The sequence below is a fragment of the Venturia canescens genome, chromosome 11, assembly GCF_019457755.1.
Source record: "Venturia canescens isolate UGA chromosome 11, ASM1945775v1, whole genome shotgun sequence".
Classification (NCBI taxonomy): domain Eukaryota; kingdom Metazoa; phylum Arthropoda; class Insecta; order Hymenoptera; family Ichneumonidae; genus Venturia; species Venturia canescens.
The window spans coordinates 8,084,931-8,109,238 of NC_057431.1; the positions used below are offsets into that span (position 1 = coordinate 8,084,931).

General features: G+C 41.6%; 1 protein-coding gene across 2 annotated transcripts; it reads right to left on the minus strand.

The window, feature by feature from the left end:
• Positions 1–3,099: 3,099 nt before the first annotated feature.
• On the minus strand, positions 3,100–24,169 carry Dhc36C (Dynein heavy chain at 36C). Of its 2 annotated transcripts, XM_043431761.1 has the most exons (25): positions 23,871–24,169; positions 22,174–23,002; positions 21,650–22,030; positions 20,759–21,195; positions 20,578–20,693; positions 19,118–20,503; positions 18,843–19,040; positions 16,645–16,776; positions 15,503–16,558; positions 12,998–14,055; positions 12,580–12,874; positions 12,322–12,510; positions 10,996–12,080; positions 10,394–10,585; positions 10,031–10,257; positions 9,361–9,731; positions 8,547–8,727; positions 7,356–7,654; positions 6,824–6,988; positions 6,317–6,557; positions 5,664–5,953; positions 5,149–5,157; positions 4,583–4,972; positions 3,815–4,096; positions 3,100–3,409 (listed from the first exon to the last, which is right to left on the minus strand). In XM_043431761.1, exons 1-25 carry the CDS (start codon positions 24,106–24,108, stop codon positions 3,203–3,205), a joined length of 10,254 nt encoding a protein of 3,417 aa, XP_043287696.1. In that variant the 5' UTR covers positions 24,109–24,169; the 3' UTR covers positions 3,100–3,202. The 2 variants fall into 2 exon arrangements, with proteins under 2 accessions (XP_043287696.1, XP_043287698.1); XM_043431763.1 differs by lacking the exon at positions 5,149–5,157.
• Between the last annotated feature and the right edge of the window lie 139 nt (positions 24,170–24,308).

Genomic DNA, 24,308 nt, shown 5'->3' on the forward strand with positions numbered 1-24,308 from the left:
AGATATCGGGGGAGGAAAAGGCAGGAGCGTCACTAGGATTTTCGGAACTTGAGGAGAATTTGAGAAACTCATTTTCTTGCATCGAATTCGAATAAATTTTGGCTATATTTTCAGACGAAAATTATTGACCTCATCGTCGGAGAGGCGGAGTGACTGAGATAACGAATTTCGGGATTTATCCTCGATTTATCAAACAAAGTCGAAAGAATAATGAGGAAAATGAATTTCCTTTGAGCAATTCGTTGGAACTTCGTCTTGAAAAAATAGAGTCGGAAAATACAATGAAGTACAAGATCGCTCGCGATAACGACGTTGAAGGGTAGTTTTTCATGAATTTTTAATCCCACCCGCCTCGAGCATCGCCCCGGGCAATTTCGGTCAATTCATTCGAGGTGCATGTTTGCAAACGCTGATGGAACGGTACGCAACGTAAATCGGGGAATTCCGGGGTGCATGTGCGAGTGCGAAATCATCGAAAAGAGTGAGCGAGAGAAAATGGGGGTTGTTCGTACTTGTATCGACCGCGAAATATTCGCTAGGCAAATATACGTGTATACGCACGGAGAGAGAGAGAGAGAGAGAGAATAGTAAAAAGGAAAGAGAAAATAGCGAAGAGGAGAGAGAAAGAGGCAAATAGGGGTTCGAAAGTTTAAGGGTGGAGGTTCGTTGCCCGGCAACTCCACCCTTCGCGTAGGGGTGCACACAGCATCCGAGCCTCGCGGTCTGTGGCTCTTTAGCTCTTCCTCTCTCGCTCTTCTCGCGCCCTCGATGTAGAAAGCACCCCTACCGGGGGGAGGTTTTATGCGAGCCTTTCGACGAGGTTTAAGAGTCTCGCGAACCTAGGGCGCCGGGGAATCCAGCAGAATTTCAATATTTATGAGAATTTCGGGAAAACGGGATTCGGGGGACGCGAGGGGGAAATTCGGGGGTGGTTTTTCATCGAGGCTTTTTTTTTTCGAGTTGAAAAAGTTTTCGAATGCGCCGCATTTCGCTTGAAACAATTGTGCGAACTTTTAATTTTATTCACAGCCCCAACGCGAGGAATCATCCCGGGAAAATTGGGCCCGAACCACCCCCGTTGAGTCTCGCGAGTAAGGACGCCGTTTGGGGGCGAATCGCTACAAAAATTTACCCTTCTTCCGACTCGACTCTTTCACTTTCATTTCCCTTTCTCGCGTCCTTAACAAAGTTAGCGTTTCTCGACGATTTCATCCCCTCCAAGGGGTTGATAACCCCTCAAATACGAAAATGCTGAAACGCCGTTCTTCCTGGGGCTGAGAAGAATCGCGAAAAACTAAAATTCTCAAATAAACTACTGCGAAAGTGCATGCCGATATTTCTCCCCTCTCCCCCCCCCCTTCCTCCCTCCCTCCCCCTGCTCTGGTCCACACGCCTCAGAGGGATGAGTCAGAAATATAGGAAATGTGCCGGTGCCACGCCCCGATATCCCGGAGACTTCCTGAGCGCCGGAAGCACCGTGCAGCCGCTTTTCAAGCCCGCAAGCCGCAAGGAGATCTGGGAATGCCGGGGGGATGCTGGCACGATGAGGGGGGTGAAAAGAAACGCGAAAATTACATTCCTCAATGAGAGTCGACGGGAAGAAATAAATTTCATGCGGTACCATAGGAAACGAGCATCTCGGGGGTTGAAATAAAAAAATATAAATAAAGAGAAAAACGTAAACGTCAATAAAAATCGAGAGAACGACCGGCTTGACTGTATCTGCGGGGAATTTTCATACGAAATAGGGCTTTTTTGCAGGCACTGAATCCCGGTTCGTCAAGGGATGGACCGGGGGGAGGGGGGGGGGGGTGTGGAAAGAAAACTTGTAAAGACCGATGAAGACGAAGAGAAAATAAATAAAATTTATTGGCCTACCAGCAGCACTGGGACAAAAGTTGAAATAAAGGGGGGTAAATTCGTTGAAAAATAGGCGAAATAACTGAGAACGAATGAGTCGAGAGGGAGCCTGCGAAAGAGTGGAAGCTCGCACCCAGAGGGAAGCTTCTCAAGCTTTGCAACTCGAAGACGCAGATAATTTTTGCTCCCGCAAGCGATGGATCTATCGAGAGGGTTGCGAGGCAGGCTTCCAGGGGTGGTTAGCTTCATCGATGAAAGTTCCGCTTCCCTTTTCCTTGCTCTTCCGAAAAAATAAAAGAAAAATCAAAAGAGACAGAACCGGAGCTCCGGAGATGGAGTAAAAGTGGAGAGGACGCGAGGGGGATGAAAATAGGGGAGAGACGCGGGGCTGGAGGGGGATGAGATCAATACGAGGTCGCTAGGCAACGAGCCTCCGGCGATCTCGGTCCTGGTAGACAGGGTGCCGCCACCAGAACCGGCGAAAATTTCACCCCTGCAACCCCTCGAGGCTTTCACCATCGTCACCCCCCTCAACCACCCCTAAATTCCACCCCATGTGCCTTTCTCCGCATACACGTCCAACGCACCAACGCTTTTCCACCCTCTCTCGCTTTCCCTTTTTCGTCCTTCTCGCTGTCGAGGAACTCGCAGAGAAACATCGACCACCCCCTCGAGCTTCGATCAATCCAATTTTACATCCCTCTCTCTCTCTCCGCAAATACGACGGCGAATTCACTCCGCGTATGCATAACTGACGAGCCCTCGATCCGTCACGTTCTCACCACACGAATTCCCGACTATATATACAAACCCAAAATTGCTGAGCCCTCGCTTACAGAATTTCGGATACTCGAAGCTCGCTTCCAACCCCCTCCGGCCTTGTTGTGACCCTCCTCCGTAATCAACGTAGCCCAGAAATAAATTCACTCTCCCAAACGACTTATTCAAAGCCAGTCGCTTCGTTATTTTGCCAGCTTTAAGGGGGACCGCCAAATCCAATTTGCACCCTTGTAGTACTCACTTGTTTTTTGAGCTGCGAAAGAAAAGCTTTCGCTGGGCAAGATATGGCGGAGAACTTTTTTTGGAAAATCACGTCGATCATCGACGATCCTTTGGGGAAGGGACAAATGAGGCTCGTTGAGAAGAAAATTCATGGGCATTCGAGAATTTTTATCGGTTTCGTTTATCCCTGAGTTTTTTTGGTTTTCTTCTTGTTGGGAAATGAAAAGCTGCAAGCTTAAAGGACTCGTTTAAATTTTATTTGGAAAAATTCGTGTTTTCCCATTTTCTCGACTATAATTGCTCCATCCTCGGTTTCTCAGGCTTCCATTTTCACCATTATTCACTGTGACAATTGACAGAGCATTGCGACACCTCGCATTATCCAATGCTGCGAGGGTTTCGCGGTCGGCAACCACATCGCGATAACGAAATTCGTCGAGTGCCCGGTCGTCGATAAAATTCCACGGCGCTCTGCTGTCTTGTACACGGGGCAAGTGTAAACCGGTCTTTCAACCACTTTGTCCTTCGTCGTCGGCACGAGCCACAACTGCAACATTTATTAATTTGAACCCTTGAAAATGCGCGTTTTCAATGTTGAAATTTGGATTTTCTCCATTTTGTTTCCTTCAGTGGAAAATACTTTGGAATTTCCTGCTGAATTTTAGTTTGCAAATTCGTATTTTTCTTTATTATATACTTGAAAGAAAAACTTTACGAACGAAAGATTTTGTAAATTTTCTTAGTTGGAGCACCCCAAAAACGTTTTTTTACGAAATTTTGAATCCCCCGATTCTATTTCTCTTATTATCGAACCTTTTGCTCGAGATGCTCGAACCCTCGTTCGAAAAATAAATTTTGAATAAAAAAGTGAATTTTCCAGTGAAAAGTGCTAAAGAATTTTTTCTTTTTGTTATTTTTCCATCGCTTTTTCGACCTCTTTTTTATGACTCACGTAAGGAACAGTGTCGAATAGAACTTTGGGCAGAGACTCGTCGAGGTTCATGGTGTCCATGTTGAAACGAGCTCCGTCAAGAAACAAACCGTAAACGTAGATACCGTCGTCGGGAGCTTTCGCGAATTTCGTCTCCTTCAAAGGCACGAAATCGTAAATCAACAAGTCGATTGGAATGGAATATTTGCGAGCGTAATTCTGACGTGCTCCAGTCAAAAATGCTTGGGTGAAGTAGAACCCGGAGAGCCAAAATGACGTGGGAGGGCCTTCGACGAACCAAACCTGAAAGTGCATTCGTTCAGTGAATTTTTCATCGCATTTATCATGAAATATTCACCAATTTTGTGCTCCATAATGAAAACGAATTTCCGACAATATTCTTTGAAATTTTCTTTGCATTTCCTTTGAGCGTTTCCTCGTTTCGTTAAATTGTCATTGCAATACTGCTCAGAAACATTTTCCTTTGAATTCACAGTAACTCCATCACAATCCGCATGAATTTTCATTCGCTTTTTATCAAAGTTAAACTCGTTTGCTTTGTCGACGATTTTCACGATGTTTTTTCTGTTCCCCGATTCCATCATAATTTGAATTTTTACTCCCCAAAAGTTGTGCAAAAAATCTTCGAGTGTGTTACTCTTTCAAAATTATTTTTATTTGAAATAAAAATATATATTCAAAACAAAGCACTTTGACGTTGAAATTTACGAAAAAATTTCCAATTTCGAATTTTTTGTTCCCCTCATCCATCGACGTTTTCGTTCCTACCTCAAGAAACTTGAGTCTCCTTAAAAAGTCCTGAATGTAGCTTCCAAGAGGTTTCAACGATGGATAAGAATTGGCTTTCCAAGTCGCTGGAATTTTGCCAGTTATGATGGAAGTGTAAACTTCTTCGAGGGACGTGTCCATTACCACGAAACCTTTAATCGCCCTCTGAACGTTGACGAGGCTGACTCGTATGGTTTGCAAAAGTTTATTGAATCTTCCCATCTCTTGTACGAGAACAGTGTTCATACTTTGCTCGTAGGAGGTCGGATATTTTTCTAGGGCATCGACGAGGTCATAATCCATTGGCAATTTCGAAAGTATGTCAGCAGACACCTCGTATACCGTCTCGTCTGGAGTTTTTGTACCCTCGATATCCGTCGAGCCAGCATCCTTGTAAAGAATAAGAAAAGCACAGTAAACTTGTCAATTAGCCTCGAAATGGGAAACGTTTCGAATTTATAGGTTCATTGATCATTCCGGACATCGATCAACCAAAAATTAATTATTGAGGGTCGCAGTGATTTTTGTTTTTTTTTATTTTTTTTTTATTAATGCTCAATACTCACCGTGTCCTCCTGAGAGCAGAAAAAAAATTGATTTTTTCTCATTATTTTGGATTTTGAAAAAAAGCCACGTTTTTTTTGTGACCATACGTTTCTCTAATTTATTTCACAATATTTCTTCATCAACGAAACAGAAAATGAACGATTTTTGTGCATGGATACTTTTTTTAAATAAATAATTTGTTTTTTTTTTTAATATGAATAATAAAAAATAAAGAAAAAAATCGATTTTCATTATTTCAATTATGAAAGATTCGTTTTAAATCGAATCTTTTCAAATCTTGTTGTCTTTTGTGAATACAAAATAAATAAGTTCAATCGATTCTCGACTCGAATGCATGATTATTGCAATTTGGCGAGCAATTTTCATTTTTTTGTCCCCTTAAGACCGAGTACCGAGGACGTGAGACTTTGTTTGGAGTTTTTGAATTCTAATCGAGGAGTTTGTTTTTTTTTTTTTTCGATTAGATTGGAAGGGTGGAAAAAATCGATGTTGAGTAAAAAAAAAATTTTTTTACCTGAGTCAATAAAATGGACGTGACCAGCAACTGCGTTTCCTGTTGATCTTTTATTATGTCAGCGTTCTCGTTCATTCCGAAGACACTGGGTGCGGTCACCATCGGCAAATTTTTCACATACTCGAGAAAATCCTCGTGCTCGGATACTTTCGGCACGAAATAAAGTCCCGAAGGATCGAACAGATAATCGGAGTCTTGGACGAGCTGCTCGGAGTAAAACTTGTCCAGGATCGTGATCAAGGTCCTTCGATCCCATTCGTCGGTTACACGACCACCGTAATTGCATTCACCTGATAAATTAATCGAAATCATCATTTTTCGTGGATGCGAGATGATCGCTAACTTGGAATTTTTATCATTTTCGAGCTTTTTTTTACTCGACTCGAAATTGTAGTTTCAAAGTTTTAAAAAAAATGATTATTCTTGTTTATCCAATGATGAAGTGATGAAATTTTTTAATGAAAAATCAAAATGACTCAAGAAATTTAAGTAGAAATTATTATATTAAAGAAAATAAAAAATAAAAATAAAAAACAAGGAAAAAACTTTGCTGCTCCTTTAGAAACTTTGAGGAAATGTTGATTTTCATATTTTTTTTTTTTTCATTTTGAATCTTCTTAATTGATTTTCGTATAAAAAATTTCGAAAAATACCTGTGAGATATTTAAGGGCTTCGAACTGCACGTCCTCGTATTGATCCAAAAAGATTTTCAGCTGGAGAACGCTTATGCGTAAGTCCGTTTCGTTGAACTCGTAAGGATTGTTCCAACCGATCGGCCCAAATTTGCGTCTCTCTTGGACAATCGCGTGGAAAAAGCACAGCGAGAAAAGAAGCTTTTTAAAGGACTCTTTTTGCCTCGAGACTCCGAAAAATTCGGGGTCGCATATCGGGTCCTTAAAAAATCATGGAGAAATATTCGAGAACGATTTCCGAGCAATTTGGCTCGGTAAAAAAAAAAAAGAAATTTCTCGTTCAAGTTTTTTTTTCAGATTCACTTCCGAAATAAAAAAAAAAAAAATAAAAAAATAAAACTTTTCGTTCGAAATTGAAAATTTCCTTTTTTTTTTCATCGAAAGTTGTTTTTCGGCTCAAATTATATTTGTCCGTTTAAAATTGTCGCGCAAAGTTGGAAAAAATATGTAAATTTAAACTGACGAACCTGCAGATAAGACCTCGTGATATTGGATCTGAGGCCCTTCGGTGGCTCGTTGGTCATCTTGACCCCGTTCTGAAGAACACTCACCGGGAAATGTTCCGCCGGATAACTCGTGAGCCACAGTCGAAAATCCGGGTGGACGGTTTCCGGTGTGAAAGCTTCGCAAATCTAAGCACCAAACAGCGAAACCGAGTTTGAACGAGAGTTGGAAAAATAAGTTAAAGATGTTCAAAAATTGGTCGAGACTAAAAAAATTGTGCACGATGTCGAAATTTTTCAATATTTCTTTGAAAAAATAACCGAATTTTTCAACCTCCCGGAGTTCGAGAAATAATTTCGGCTAAATCTCATTTCGAGCTGAAAAAGTGCCACAAAAAAACTGAAAATTCCCAGCAGCTTTTAAGGTCGGAAAATCCCAAAACGTGTATCAATCGTATGAAAATTTGTTCGTCAGTAATTTCCATAGTGAAAAAACCGTTTCCTCGTTACATTGAACGAGGGAAAAGGGGGGAGAAAAAGTAAATTGGATCAAGACCTTTTCGAGTGTGCCCATCCAGCTCTTGGCGAGGTGACAATTTTGCAACACGACCCACGTGCCGTTCTTTACTCCCTCGTCAATCAGATTCACGGCTATGGGTCCTTGACCCTGTCCCAGCGAAAGTGAAAACAGTCTGTTTGTTCCGAAGCCCTGATCGTCCGCGAATTTCAAGAGTATTGCTGTTGGATCAGCACCGGGTGTTAGTACGAATATTAAGGGGATGCAGGAGTGGGAATCGGTGTACGAGGACGCGAGATCGAAGGGCGGAGGTTCGATGTACTGTTTGCCAAGTTCGACTGTAAAAAAATTGTTCGATTGAGTGATCAAAAGGGGCAGCAACAGTCGAAAGTTTCATGGCAAAATGATTTAATTAGCCAAGCGTGAAAAAATTCGAATAAAAAACCTGCGATGCAAACGAAAAGTGGATCAAACATTTTCCTGGAAATGCTCAAATGTGTGATAAAGTTGTGAGAATATGAATTTTACAAAATGCATTACATTCGCTGGGAAATGCATGAAAAACATTTGTGAGAAAAAAAAAAGAAATAATTTTGTCGTCGGATTAATTGGATAAACCGTATGCAAAAGTGCATTTTATTATGCAATTCGATGCAACGAGTTCGTTCAAAAATGCGTGACTAAAAGCAGCCAAAAGTGCATCCACCGATCCAGACGGAAGTTCAGCAACGATGCTCTTGCGAAATTAGTAAAAATCTTGCGAATTCACGAGAAAAATTTATTCAAGATGCAATCAAAAATGCATCGATTGAAATAATGCAATTCTGTAAAGAGTTGCGAGGAAAATTTAAGGAAAAATGGAAATTCGTGAGGAAAAGTATGTTGTGAAAAAAAAGAGTAATAATAAAAAAAATTTAAAAAAAAAATAAAAAAACGCTTAAATTCAAATTGCATTGGAAAAATGAATTAAAACTCGTACCTGAGTAAATGCATTTTTTAAACGAACCATCGTCGTTAGAATTTCACTTTGAGAATAAATTACATTCATGAAAGAAAACAGACGAGAGATCTTGTGCATGCATATTGAAGATAAACGTCTCATTAAAAGCGCGTAGCGCATTTTTCGCAACTCCAAGAAACTGCTGTATAAATATAGATACCAAATGGGAAAATGGACTGAAAGCTCAACCGAGAACTCGTTAAGGAAGCTCTCTTTTCTTTGTGTCGTACCTTCAACGAAAAGTTGTACAGCTGGAATAACTTTGTCAGGCCTCAGGCAACGAAGAACAAGCATTTTCTCGAAGAGACTTATTTTATGAAAAGGTGAAGGAAACGTAAGAGATTGGGGCTCTTTGTGATCAAAGACGTATTTCCACAGAGCTGTGTCACGCCTCAATGATTCTTGTATCCCCTTAATTGGCCCCAAAAATAAGCAAAAAGGTCCATCATTTTTTGGGTAATTGAATTGTTCGATTTTTGAGCTTATTCACGATCAATATTCTATAAATATATTCGAATAATTTTATCAGAACGCTTCCAACTGAAAATTTCCTTGTTTTTCAAAATTTTTTCATCCGAAAACCCACTCTTTTTATTTGTCATAAATGAAATGCCAGCAAATGTAAAAATAATAATCACGAACAATTTTCATCGTTGTTCAACTAGAACTATCGAAATATTTTTGCTTTCAATGAAAAATATAACCGAATAATTTTATCAAAACTCTTCCAATTAAAAGTTTCGTCGTTTTTCAACATTTTTCGTTCGTCATAAATTAAATGCCAGCAAAAATAATAACACAGTTTTTCCTCCTCCAAGCTACTGAAGTTTGTCAATTTTTGGTTTAATTTCTTTTCAATCGGATGAAAGTGATTTTAATTTACGTTTCATTGAAGTGCATCGAATAAGAGTGAAAAAATGATTTTTTTCCTCTTTCTAGTAGCTGCTTATTGGCATTTTTTTTATAACTAAATTGAAGTTTTAGATTTTTCATTGTCTTTGTGTTCTTTGCAGTTAATTTTTTAATGGATCTTCGTAACCTTACCGAAAAACCAGAAACATCTTTGAGCCGACAGAACTCATCCCAGGATTTGGTGGGCAGCCAATCAGTCGGATTTGGATGTGGATTTTCCAAGCCGACTCCACCAGTCAAGAGAAACATCCACTGTGCCATCGATATTTTTCCTTGTTTGTTCAACAAATTTATTGCGAGAATGAGGGAAAATACGAGCTTGTCTTTCTCGAAAAGAGAACGACAAATGTTGACGTACAACGAGTACGTGAAATGTTTCGTCAAATCTTTCAAACGCTGCTCAACATCTTCAACTGGTGGCGTATTGTCAATGGTACTTTTAAACAAATTTACGAACCATACCAACGAATATTGGTACATTGGATCGATATTTGCAAGAACAGCTGAAAATTATAAACAAATTGTCATTGTTTCTTTTTGTTTTTCATATTTTAATGACGATTTTCATGATCATTTTTACACTTATCAAGTTATTTTTTGTATAAAATAAATTAATGAATTAATGGAAAGTATCGAATTCTGAAATAAATTTCATCAAATTTTCTCGTCGACTGGAATCAGTGAGTTCTCATAAAAATAAACAAATTATTGAAGAAAACGAAAAATTGTAATTCGAAAATTTTGTTTACGATTTTTGAGTTACAGCTTTTGTATACGAAAACTCCAAATCTCATGATTTTACCAATCGTGAAAAAAAGTACGGTGCTATAAACGGCGATTGGAGTGTACTGAAGTCGAGCTGCATCGATGGACTTTTCAGTGACCTCAGCCACGGTCTGTTTCGCTTGAATCTCGTTCGAGAGAACTTTCGACGAGCTCAAAACACCAATGGCAGTTTGATCCTCGAGAATATTCTCGTCAGACTCTGACAAAACTTCGAGGATCTTGTCTTCGATTTCCTTCAACATTCTGCAAGTATTTTTTAAATTATAATTCATCAATAAAACCCATTAAAATCCAGGAAACAAGTGCTGAATGAATTCTCAGAAAATCTAATTTTGCATATTCAGTTGTTTTTTCTTTTTTTCTTTTTTTTCTTCTTTACTTTTTGTTCGCAGCTCCCTGGACGATTAATTGATTTTTTTCGGATTCCAGATCGGGTCTCTCTTTCGCCACGACGATACCTAATAATTGATCTTCCAGACCGACTGGAGTTATCATGAAATTTAAAAGAGTCACTTTGACTGCTATTTCTGGCAAATAATGAGGGTTGCGCAGCTTCGTTGTTATGTAAAATCTGCAATCAATAAGCCATTTCAAAAATACATGAAAATACCAATATGCCATGAAACACCAAAATAATCTCCAAAGAAAGCTACAAAAATATTGACAACAATTTTTCACTTTGGAAAAAAAATTCAATAGAAAATGAGCATTTTTTCGTTTCATTTATTTTCTGTCTGGGTTTAATTAAATATTAAAACTCGAATTAACGGATTTCAATAAATTAGCTGATTATTTTTGATTGTAGATAAATTCAACATGATCAATGGTTTAAAATTGGTCTAAATTTAATAAAATTGTAGTTTGAATAAAAAGTGGTAGAAAAATAGTTATAATCCAAAGAATTATGACGAATTTCAAAAAGTGTGTTTATGAAAAGATGAAAAACGAATACATTGCAGATTTTTTAGAAGCTACGAAAACCTGAATTTGTCGCTGTACTCGACGACCGAGTCGCCGAGTTTGATGCACCAGGATCCGCCACTTTTGAAGGTCTGTTTGAGGAGAAGTGGCTCGAGAGCAGCGTCGAGTTCCTCGCCGACGTTTTCGAGGAGAACGGGTTGTCCGAATTGGACAGCATTTTCGAGGATTCTCATGTAGTCGTTTTGGCTGAGTCTGACGACGTGGATGTTGAAGCTTTTTTCCATGTTTTTTATCCATTTGTTGGCCTGACCTTGGGGATCGATCATGAGAGGCCAGCGTCTGGATTTCACGACGACGATGGCGTTGTCGATGGAGAAAAGGTCGCTGGGCAGTCCCGCGATGTTCCAGGACCTGATGAGAACGGGGTCGCCGAGGATTTGATTGAGCTGGAAGTCTTGGGTGCAGATGACCTTCAGCTGGGTGCAGATTCTCAGCCAGTTTTCTAGCTGCCGCTGTCTGTACTGGGTCGTGAAGACCCCCAGGTAGGCAACGAACCCAGCTCCGATGATGATGTCACCGGTCAGCTTGAAATAACGTTCTCCAAGTTGGACCGCAGTCGCTGACCATCGATTGTACTCGCCACCCAAGCCACCGATGAGCTCTTCGGCTCTCCTCAGCTTCTGTTCGCAGTCTTCAACCTCGTCGATCATTGCTTGATAGTCGGCCTTCCTCTGGGCCAAAAGCTCCTCGAGCCGTTGAACCCGGAGCTGAACCTCCCGGAGCTGCTGCCTCTTGACCTCGAGAGCCGCCATCGCTCCGTCGTACTCAGCCTCCGCCTTGGCCAGCGCTATTTTTTTAGGAGCCACGACCTTGGCCACTGTGTCGTACTCGGCAAGAGCGATCACCCACTTGCAGAGCCCCTCGCAAGCGGTCGACGCGTTTCTTATTTTGTCCGGATCGAAATTCGGGTTCGTCAAGATCGTCGATCTTATCTTCGCCATTATTTTCTCAGGGATGTTGTCCTTGTCGAAGTTCAAAAGGTTCTCCAGGAACTTCATGTCGCCCAACACTCGCAACGACGGCTTCCAGTAATCGTCGACCGTCCCACCGCCACCTTCCGCTTGGACCCTCTCCGGCTTGACGTCCTTCGAATCCACCGATCAAAACAAACACGGGAATCAAGATTATCGGATTTTTCGTGTCGATCGAGCTTACTATGGTGGAGTCTGACGAATCCAAAAGAGATTCACCAGCTTGAACAAATTTGTAAAAATAAATGTCCTCAAACTGGGCATCCGAAATACCGCATCGGCATCAAAAGTCTTTTGACCTTGAGTGGAAAAAATGGAATCGTTTTTTGAATCGTTGCGACCGAGCCAAGATCACCTTCAAAATGCAGACCGCTTCCATCACCAACTTGACACCCGCTGGAGGGTTCTTCATGGTTTTGACGATCTGGATATCCGGGGGAGTCAGGGTGTTGAGGGCCGCATTAGCAGCGTTCAAGATCGGCATGACCAGCTCCAAATCCGCGTTGCACTCGACCCGGATTTCTTCTGCTGCAGCGGCTACGACCTGCGACATTCGATTGACGGATGAGTTCATTAATGACGAATCGGTGAAAAACGAGGTCGAAAAATTTACCATTGCAGCCTCCTCGTCCTTCTTGACGACCTGTTCAATGGCGGAAACTTCGAGGCTCTCACTTTCAACGTTGGCCAACATTTTCTCAACATCCTTAGCAGCTTCCCTCAACTTTGGTTGAAGTGCGACGAGAATCTCTTGCATTTTGGCAACTTGTTTATGAGTGGAGTCCAGCTTGCCCAGGCCTGCTTCGTAACGCCTCTTACCTTCGAGCACCTCGGCACGTTTCTTCGCGAGAAGATCCTTGAAGGTGTTTATCAGCTCGAGGTAAGAAGTTGGCGTGACGTAATTGTGCCTTGAAGCAAATGGGGATCGCGTTTTATCAACGTGGACCATCCTGGGACCGATTTTCAGGGCACGAAAAGCCAGCGGAGGTCCTTAAAACAGTGGATCACTGGAAAAATGTGTTGAGACTGACCTGCCGACGCGGTGGAAAAATTCTTTCGACAAGTCTTGAGTGGAAGTATGAAAATATTGACACATCTCGATACAAGCGAGTCGCTCTTCATCGTCGAGTTGGATTTCGCCCAGGAACTGGGTAGCGACAGCGAGGAGGGCGTCTTCCGGCCAAGGTTGGAGCCAATCGATCGTGCAACAATTAACCAGAGCCGGAAACTTCCTGATGCGAGTCCTGAAACTTTCTCCAATGGGAGACATCGCGACAACAATGTGCAGTTGTTCCCTGACGACCTGAATGAAATAGTTGAAGAGCGCAATCGGGCTGCCGTCCGTTTGCATGGACTTGTCCCGCTGGCGATCAATCGAGCGCATTTTTTCGCAGAGTTCGGCTTTTTCGTCGGCAGCAAAGAGGTTTGGGACTTCGCCAGCGTTCATCAGATTGCTGATGTCTTCGAGGAAGGACTCTTCCTTGATCTGCATGTCGGTGAAGAGAAAACTCGTGTGAAGGTCACTGGCGACGCTCCTCTTCAAAATGAGCTTGAGGTCCTCGTGCCACTCGTGGACGCCGTACTGCTTCGATATTTCGACCTGGAAGATCTCGTAGTCCGATATGTGGGAAGCCAGGCGCGTCAAGGACTGGCGACCCGAGCCTCCGACGCCGACGAGCAGAGCATGTCCGCGCGGCTGCATCATGATGCGACAGATCTTCGAAAGATGTTCTATGGCGAATCGGAAGAGCACCAGGTTCATCGGCTTCTTCGAGATCGAATTGTATTCCTTCAAATAATCGTTCACGACCGTAGCCAGTTCATCGTGGTTTTCCACTTCCTTATAACGCTTCTGTTCTTCCAGGGGATTCTGGAAATCGCAGTAAAGCAGATTCCGCAACTGGGTATCCGTGACCCGGGTACCCCGGACGTCGACGAAGTCACCGAACAATTCGTCCATTTCTTCCTCCATTCGCTCCGCCAGGGTCGCTCGGATTTGCTCGACGAGCCAGGACGAGTCGGACTCGTCGACTAAACGGTCGCCGTACACCCTCAGGATTTCATGGACCCACAGTCGTTTCATACTGAGCTGAAAGTTGGCAATGCCATCGATCAAGATTCGGCTGATGTGGAAAGAAAAAAATCGATATTTTTCTATCGGAGCTCCAACGGAAATCGTTAGTACATAAAAAAAAAAACAGGTTGTTTTCCCAAAATTTCAGATTTGAACAAAAATTTTAGACAGTGCTCAAGCCACTTTTCGATATTTTCCTGTTTTTTTCACAAAAAAATCGCGAAGCAAACATTTTTTTTATCTTATATGAGAAAGTGTCAGTGCTCCGTGAAATCATAAATGTAATAAAATTTTATCACTCCATAATTTGTTACTTCTTTTTATGTATAATTTAGCTATAAATCATGAGATTAAAAAACGTGTGGCTGCAAATGTCAAGTTTTGTCGTTCTTCCAAAAGAAGGGGTGAACGTACCTTGGAAAAAACAGAGTTTTTCAAAATTTCATGTTGTAACAAATATTTTTGCATTTTCTCAAGTTATTGATTTCAACTTTCCTGTATTTTTCGTAGAAATGTATATTTTTATGCACGAAAACTTGCTAGGGCATCGTACGAAGATAACAACGTGCCAAATGAAACTGTATTTTGCCAAATTCGAATTCTTTATTTCAAAGTCTGACATTTCAGGACAGAAGACGTTAAAATTTGGGAATTTTCTAGTTTCCTGATGCGCTATTAGTAAAATATTTTGACCGAGTTCTGTTAGAAAAAAAATGTAGACCAATGAATACAAAATCGCAAATATTTATCATCAAACTTCCAAAATCGGTCTGATAATTTTTGCGAATTAAAAAAAAAAAAAAAAAAAAAAAAAAACAATTAAATTAACAAGACCGACACAGGTCTGTTGTACAAAATCGCCATCCTGTGCAAACTCAAATAGTTCAAACAAACAGTTTGGAACTAAAAATGTTTGCGATTTTCCATTAATTAGCCTACATTTATTTTCCATCAAAATTGAGTCAAAATATTTGACTAATTTTTATAACAAATGGGAAAACTAGAAAATTCCCAAATTACGACGTCTTCTGCGGTGAAATACTAGACTTTGTAACAAAGAATTTGAATTCCACAAAATCTTGAAAAACAGTTTTTACGAAATACCTTCACCCCTTCTTTAGGAAGGACGACAAAACTTGCCATTTGTAGCCACACGTTTTTTTTTAATCTCATAATTTATGGCTGAACATGCAGAAAAAAAAGAAATAAATTATGCGAGGTGGACTTAAAATTTTGTCGAGAGTGCCAAAACTTATTAAAAAAATATTATTTTTAAAAAAATGTTTGCTTCGCGATTTTTAAGAAAAAACTTTTATCGAAAAGTGGCTTGAGCACTATCTAAAAAATTGTTTTCAAACCTGAAATTTTGAGAGAATTACTTTTTTTTCGATTGTTTTGATTGAATCGATTGTTTTGCTTCACCCCAACGAAGACCCTGCTGGCTTGATAAACATCGACTTACCTCGTTGGGCATTGCTTCTGGTGATGACAAAAGAACTCCTTGAATGACTCTGGAGAAGTCTCTGAGATTGAAGAGATAGTGAGACTTGGCTGGTGTGGGGAGCAGGTGTTTCAACGTCTGTTTGTAAATGTCCAAGGTCGAGAGAACGATTGGGTCAACGCAGGCTTCAAAGGCGTGAGGAAAGCCTCGAGAGTCCAAGTGCCAAGAGACGATTTTGGAAAAAATGGTGATCATAACTTGGTCCTCGAATTCGGAGATGGCGAGAGTGAAAAAGTGCCTTTTGAACCTGGCAGTGACGTCCTTGCCACTGGATGGTGGACCCATGGCGCAGACCAGTTGGATGTCGACGAGGCTGATGGGCGCGACCTCTTTTCGATCGTACCAAATGGAATGGTCGAGCCACTGCCTTAACAACTCGATCGGTGGTTGAGCTCCGTACTCTTCTTTGGAAGGCATCGAGACATCGTCGACGAAGATGACCCAATGCTTGCCCGGTGGTGCGCCATAAACGGCCTTCTTTCTCTTGTCCATTTTGCTCATGATCATATCCTGGGTCTGATTGGCAGTCGTTTGGGCGGAGAAAGTCACAAAAAGTGGTTTGAATACTTGGGGGTTGTTCCTCTTGAGGAGGAAATCCATTATGTAAACGGATTTGCCGGTTCCGGTTGGCCCGACGAGAAGAACAGGTTTGTGATGGCAAATGAGGTATTGGAAGAGAGTGAAGTATCGAACCGTTTCGACAGTTGACACGATTATCTGATTGACCGGCATGTCGTGTGGGATCGCAGGAACGTCGTGGAGTTCCTCGGACCAGGGTCGCCATTTTCCCTTGCCCTCTTTGATGTACTTGTAATCATAGACGAGGCCAGTCGTTGGAAGGAGAGTAACGAAAGGTTTCCTGGGACCTGTCGTGGCTTCCGGGAGTCCGAAACGGGTTCGAATCTCATCAGGAAACTCTGGTTCTGTTAAGGCTCGGAAGAGGCTGCTGAACCATTCGCGATAAGCTACCATGAGGGTGCCGCCCAAGGCCCAGATGCAGGAGAAGAAGAAAGAGCCCTTGAAAGGAAAATGGAGGTTCGATCTCCGACATTGAATGACGATGGCAGCTTCGAGTCGAGTCCAAAATCACCTAAAACGCTCACCTCGATCTGGGCCCTCATTTCCAGGTCCGATATCGTTTCCAGGTACTTTTCATCGTTGAAGTCATCGAGGAAACAGTCGAAGAGGTACATCACCGACCTGGTGAGGTTCGCATCCGGCATGTTCATCATTTCCTGGGCGAAAGCATCGTCAATTCGATCAGCTGGGTCACTGCTTAAAGTAGTTCAGCCATTCTATTCGACTAGTCAAGTTTGCAACTACTTTACGTTGTTTAATTTTCAGTCTAAATTATAAATAAAATTTATAAACACTTACATTGAGAACTCTTTATCACAACAATGTAATAAAATGCTCTAAAAATATCATAAAAGATCAAATTTATGCTTCAACTTGACCAGTTAACGATTGACTCGGTACCGGTCACACTTTAAATACACACAACCTAGGCAACATTTTTATTGTGCGAAATAAAAAAATCGAAGCTAGGAAGCACGCGAGTCAGTCTCAAAAATAAATTTGATGAAATTCCCAGCGATTCTCGAATTTGTCCGAAATTCATTCAGCCGTTACCAGCAGTCCAGTGCATAATGACTGACATCCGCTTTCGGGCGCCTTAAAAATTAAAGTCTTTTCATCTTTTCTTTCTTAGAAGCCCTGTAAGGTAATTTTTTTTTTTTTTTTATTCTAAGGAGCGGAATCTGTGATAAATTTTCTTCACGATACAAACTTTTTCGAAGCTCGAAGACCGTACAATTTTTTCGCAGCTAATATTATTGTGAATTCTCTCATAGGGTACCGTGTTAAAAACTCAAAATTGTAAATGAAACAATTATAAATTTTGCCCCGTAAGAGGCTCCGGAGCTGTGCTTACCGTCTCCAGGGGACATTAAATTATCATTTACCGCAAAAGAAAGTGAACCTTCACCGTACTTTATTGAACGGCCGAACTACTTTAAGGAAGTTGGGGCATTGGAATGAAAATGATGTCCTCGCTTTTAAACCGATTGCATCTTATAAAGTGAAGTGTAAAAAAAATCAGTTAAATTTTCAGACAGCTTAGGAGCGTCGTTGCTGAGAAAAATCAATAAAAATTTGGGCCAAATAACATGTAACCTTATGGAAGTCAAGAAACGTTCAGTGATGTCTCCGTTAAAAATGGATGCTAAAAATATGAAATTTTTTGAGCAACATGAGCAAGGCTTGCTGAATAGCGTCAATTTTTTCAAATTTATTAGAAGATTTGCTGAGATTATATTAAGGAGGAAGGGTGGCTACATTCGTCAAAATGATAAGAAATTGATAAAATTTGGTAATAATGTTCTCTTCAACATCAAGTGCGAAGACACAATATTTTTCAAAATTTTCTTTTGCTTAGTTATCGAGTAATTACGCATTGAAGCGGATTTTTTATGCCCGGAATGTATACCTGTATATATGGAAACGCTATGCTTATACACGTGAACTTTAGTGATCAATTACTCGATAACTGTACAAAAGAAAAATGTTAAAAAATTTGTATTGTCAAATTTGTTCACCAAATTTTATTAAATTCTTGTCATTTTGAAATTTTTAATGTATCTAATATGGTTTAGCATGGCAACATTGTATCGTCGCTATCCACTCCCCTTAACAATAATCTGTTTCCCGTGCAGTTTTTTGAGGCTAGGATCGTCACCGTCCGTGTTTTCGACTGAGTTTTCAGCAGTTTTTCGTCTTTTTCCCAACTCTTCTTTAAGGAGGGTGGATCGCGACGATACAATATTACCATGCTAAACCACGTTGAATACATAAAAAATTTCCAAATTATAAGAATCGAATAAAATTTGGTAAATGTATTCTTTAAGAGAATATAAAAAAATATAATTTTTTTTAGATTTTTCTACCACAACTCTCGAGTTATTGAACACTACAGTTCACGTGTATAAGCATAGAGTTTACACATATACAGTTATACATCTCGTGCATAAGAACTTTGATTTAACGCTCAATTATTATTCGTTAACCATGTGGTAAAAAAATTTGAAAAAAATTGTATGTGTATACTCGATGCCAAAGAACGACGAAACGACGAAATTTAATAAAATTCAGATTATTTTGAATTCGTGATCGTTAAAGTGTATGCAACATTGCCAAACGGTAAACTGGCCTAACTTTTGAAAGGTACAAGCTGTAACTTTTGAGTAAAAAAACGACTGTACTTGCTCAACTTCCTTAAAACGAAAATCAAGGGTCAACGAACCTTGAGGCCGGATCGGCGGATGAGATGCAGCAAAGCAGGACAGAAGCGCATGAACATGTCTCTCAGGTGATGCCTGATGTGTTCACTGAGCTTGTCCGGAAGGGTGTTGATCCAGGAATCGAGGAGGGGGGTCCAGCCCAGGGCAACGGGTTCCATGTAGATCATGCCGCATCTGGAAACGGTTGCAGGGGAAGCAACCTTAAAGCAGAATAGTTAGAAGAAGCCCGTGAGAATAAGCTCAAACTCCTGATGAGCTTGGTTCTCAGAAGAAATACCTCAAGATCCATGGGCTCGAAGACGAGGTTCGTCGTAGGTGCGAGTTGTATGATTTCGCCGGACATGAGGCACAGCTTTTTGTTGTCGTCGAGAACGGTGTTCATGTTCTCGATCCATATGGCATCAACGGGCCCGTCAAATATGAGCCACTTTCGATTCTCGTTGCTCGAGGTTGCGAAGGCTCGATAGCTGACGGCCAGGACGCCGTCGCTCCACTCGTGGGAGGCAGGGTCGAACTGCCCGTACAGTTGTCCCATGGTGATGGACTTTGGGTTGATGACGATGATCTCGACTCCGTGCTCATCCGAAATGCCACTTTCTTCCATGAGGCCAAGAGCCTCCGCGAGGATCCGGTAGGCGGTCGTCTTGCCGCCGAACGGAAGCCCGACGATCATGAAGCCGTGGCGGACGATCATCATTTCGTAGATTTGTTGGACTTTCTCCAGGAAGAAAGGAGTGCACTGGATGTTGGCTCGCGCGCAGGCTTCCTTGGTGCACGAATTGAGGTGGGTGTAATCCGGCTCGGGCAAGATGACGCCGGGGAAGAGGTCGGAAGCAATGCCATGGAAGAGTGGAAGATCGTGGCTCAGGAACTTGGGCAGATTGACGTCCTTGATGCTCCTCAGCATCAGGACGTCTTCGGACTCGTTGGGATACTTGAGCTTCAGGTTGCCCGCTGCCGTCAGGACGGACTTGACGGCTCGCATGCCATAGTCGTAGTGGCACTGGCTGCTCAGCTGCTCCGAGCACAGCTTGTAGGCAGTAACGATCTTGACGGCGAGAGGGCGCCCGTTGTAAAAGCCGAACGAGTACAAAGTGTTCTCGGATATGAGGGCGTAGTCGGGGACCATCATCGCCACCGAGCGGAACAGCGCTTTGAGGTTGTCCGGCAGCTCCGAACGCCCGGCGTAGCCAGGATTCATCGTGATGAAGACGGCGCAGGTTGGGTCCAAAAATATCTCAGTCCCTTCGAACAGCAGCTTCTCCGCGGCGGAGTTGATGCCGCGCTGTATCGTCAGAATCTGCTGCGCCACGACGGACAGGACCTCAAGATCTATGCGATTGAACTCGTCGAAGCAGGACCAAGCGCCACACGAGGCAAGACCCTTGAAGAACTTGCCGAGCGCGATGTAGTCCAAGCCATCCGAACAATTGAAGACGACGCACTGCTTCGCAACTGCCTTCGCCAGGTCTTTGGTCGTCTCCGTTTTCCCTGTACCGGCCGGCCCTTCCGGGGCCCCGCCGAGGTGGAGGCTCAGGGCGCCGAAGAGCGTCCGGTAGCAACGATCCGTCAACGGAGTTATCACGAGCCTCGACGAGTTACCCAAGTACTCGTAACCGTAGCGGAGATAAGAGTTGATCATGTAAGTCCAGAGGTTGTCGTTCTGCAACATTCGGATTATTCGGATCAGCTGTGAGCCTGCTTCCACTTTAAGGGGGGACCCGGCCCCTGGTTTACCTGCCAGTAGTATCTGAGCTGGCAAAGCCACTTGAAATCCGTGTTGTTGATCACTCGGTCCTTGCACAACGCTGTGAGAACGTCTTTCCCATGGACGTCCAAAGTGACCAAAGCTTCTGGAGGATCAGCAACCAGAACTTGAGCCTTTGCACCCGAGCACCAAGTCTATTTGGCAACCTACCTAAAGTAATGCGGTTCTGCTTGGACAGCTTGCCCCGGATTATGAGAATTATGTCGTGCAACTCGGTCTCGCACTGATCCAAATATCTCTCCAGTCCATCCAGCCCCACCAACATCGCCTCTTCGATCTGCTGCGTCCAGTACAACTGGCCAACGCACAATACCGTCTGCCCAGGCCACTCCAGCACCCACGTCGTTCGCTCCTTCATCGGATACGCTGCGATCGCCTCGAATACCTTCTGGCGAATACTCTTCCGCATGTCCACCTCCAACTCCAGCAACCATTTCTCGACCTGACCCCTCGCTGCTGCCGTCGATATCACGTCCGCCAAATCCACTTCCTCACCTTCCGCCGACTTCATCTTGCGCACTTCCAAATCCGAATCGAACTCCAACTTTGCTATGCCTTCGAAGCACTTCTTCAAATGAGGCTGAACCCTGGAAATATTCAGGAAACTCATTTTTCTTTGGGGAAAATAACAAATTTCTTCGAGAAGTGCAAAAAAATGAGATCGAAATTTTGAAAATTCTTGTTTACGGCCAATATTGTTGGGGCCATTCAAAAAATAGATTCTTTTTAACGAAACTCTCGTTAACGGATGGAAGAATTATTCTTGTGAAAGTAATTCATTTCGTATTTTGTTGTTTCTGGCTTTTTCTTAAAAATCGACCTCGCTGTCGATATTTTTTCAACATTTTGATAATTGGATTATAATTTTTTCCTGTCATACTCTTATTCGAAAAGGTTCGAACTTTTTTCAACTTTTATGATTTATTTTGTAATTATTTATTATTAATATATTTATTGATCAATAATTTAGTCGATTCAGTTTTGGTTTAATTGAAAAGGAAAATTGATGTTCGATTTCTGACAAGTTTTGTGTGAACTTACCGAGTGGGATCCTTCGTTTCGGACAGAATTTCCAACAGTTCATCGTTCGACAGGAAAAAAAATCGTGGAAAATACAATCTTTTCTTCTCCAAATATTCGTTCAAGCCTTTTTGAATGAGCTCCAAGAGTCCCATGCTTTTTTTCAGTCTTTCGAGCATTTTGTCGATTTCGACAACGGACATGACCCTCGGATTGGCGTGAACCGTTTTCATGATGTCTCTCCAGGTCTTGTCGACGGCGCTGAACCTTCGTCCCTCATCTGGCATCTGTTGCTGGATGTCCGGTGACGAAAATATTGGTTCGAGGTACATCCACGTTCCTTGGACCTTGAGCCACTGGTCGAGAATGTCTTCCAGCAGGTGGAGCTTGTTTTCCCATTTCCTTAAAACCCCAAAGGGTCATCGATCGTTAGAAAACAATCTGGAGCCGTTGATTCTGAGTTTGTAACTTATTAAGGGGTTCTACCGGATTCTGAGACGACGAGAAAATTAAACTGAAAAAAAATCAATGAATTTTCAACTCACACAATCTGGCCATGAAACGGTTTGATGTAAGGCGAGTTTTTCATGGTCATTGCTTTGGTGATGTGGTCGTCGAGCATGAGTTGAATGTCGTCGACACTGGCGATGACAAAGGTGCCAGTGTCCTTGTACGGGTTCACAGTGAAGGTCACATTCAGCCAGTCCTTTTGCATTTTTTCCATATTTTTTTCCAGGCTGCTTTCTTTGGTCGCAGCTTCGGAAACGACCTCGAATTTCTCCACGTAGTCGTCCACTTTCATGTCCAAGATTTTTCCCAAAGTCATCTCAGGGTCGACCTTGATCGGGAACCCAACGATTTTCGATATTTCTTCCCAATGTCGAGGCTTCATTCCTTGGTTGCCCAGGGTCATTATAACCGGCATGTGAACTTTGAAATCCTCCATTTTTTCTCGTACTATTCCTGCCAATTCCTTCGGCTTTGGCTCGACGAAAGATTTCTCCAGTTTGTATATGGTTCTGTAAGCCACGCTGACGTCGTTGTCGATGTCTTCCGGGTTGTGCGCTCCGATCATCGACGTTGTCCACTTCTCGTGCTTCACCATGTACTCGCAAGTCGCATCAAACAACTTTTTAAAAGGCACCAAACGATCGGCCACTTTCTTTCGAAGCGGATACTGCGTCGTTATCCAACCAAACGAAGCCTCCTCCTCGTTAAACTTCTCGATTTTCTCCACCGCTACTGTCAGCTTGTTCTCCAAACTCTGCGCCTTCTTCTGGTAACGATAAACTTCCTCCATTTCACCGAAATACTGAAACTCTTCCACTTGACGAGCGTACGATTCCAACTCCTCCTCGAACTTTTTGTATCTTCCTAAAGTTCATTGTTTTTTTTTCACATTTATCCATTTTTAACAAATCCACTATTGAAATCGTTTTCATTTCCATATTTTTTATATTTTCACCTCTTCTCAGTCTTTTAATTCATACTTTTTTTTTAACACTAAATACTATTTTACTACTTTTATTTTACTGAATATTTACATATTTACATAATATATAAAATGAAAATAAAATAAAAATTTAATAAATACTAAAATGAAAAATATTCAATATATTTTATATATTAATATTAATATATAAAATTTATTTATACAAAATTATATTAAGGCATTCCTTTCACCTGACCGTTCTTTTTTGTGGCGCGAATTGAGGCACTCGAAATTCGGACTGATTCCTAACCTCTGAGAAGTCGCGCTTATTTTTATCGTCGCTGTGAATTCCTTAAATTTTTTTCTATCTGTGAGACAGTTTGTATCGGGAATTTTGAATTATTTATAGTAAATGAATTATTTAATAGAAATTTTGTGATGATGGAATCTCCACAAACTCCTAATTTTACGATTTTTTATGTTTCAATAATTCATTAAATGTTCGATAAGCCGACCTGAAATTTCACCAATCTATTCGCATGTACTTTTACTTTACTGTTATTTAAAATCAGTTATTTGTAGAATATTCCAGTCCGTGAAAGGAATACCTTAATACATAATAATATAATAATAAATATAATATAATAATACATAAATAATAAAATAAAAACAAAAGAGAAATTTATTAAATACTAAATACAAAATACTAAAAGAAAAATTAATTTTTTTTTTAGTATTTTGAGCTTTCGAATTAATCGCTCCTTTCGCAGTGTTCTTTGAACTTTTTGTGTGACGATGCAAGTTGTTTACCTTTGAGTGATTCTTGAAATTCTAGAGTTTTGGTCTCGACGATTTGCTTGTTGGCTTCGAGAATTTTAGGCATTCGATGATACCATTGAAAAGCAATATTATTTGTTTGAATTTCGGGCTCCGTGAGCAGCCGAACATCGGATAAATAATTGATGCTGTCGAGAATGTCGTGGAGTCTGTATTCGAGATTTTTGAGAGTAGAAATTTCGGCTTTTTTCATGAATTCAATGAGGTCCATGAGAGCGGCTGTGTTCGCTGGTTGGCTGAGGGCACGATCAGCGACGGCCTGATACTCGTCGCCGGCTCTTTAAGAATGGGCAAATTTTCAAAAATCGTTATTTTATCGAGCTCATTTTCACTCGGAAACATTGAAAATTCAAATTTTTTAAAAAAACTTTGAAAAATCACTCACGATTTTGATTTCGTTTGATAATCAGC

Coding starts and splice junctions, on each gene's coding strand:
- Dhc36C (XM_043431761.1), bottom strand. CDS start 24,108: ATGGACCTCATTGAATTCATGAAAAAAGCCGAAATTTCTACTCTCAAA. Junction 20,694..20,758: donor GCAGAACCGCATTACTTTAG/GTAGGTTGCCAA, acceptor CTGATCCTCCAG/AAGCTTTGGTCACTTTGGAC. Junction 14,056..15,502: donor CAGAAGCAATGCCCAACGAG/GTAAGTCGATGT, acceptor GCCAACTTTCAG/CTCAGTATGAAACGACTGTG.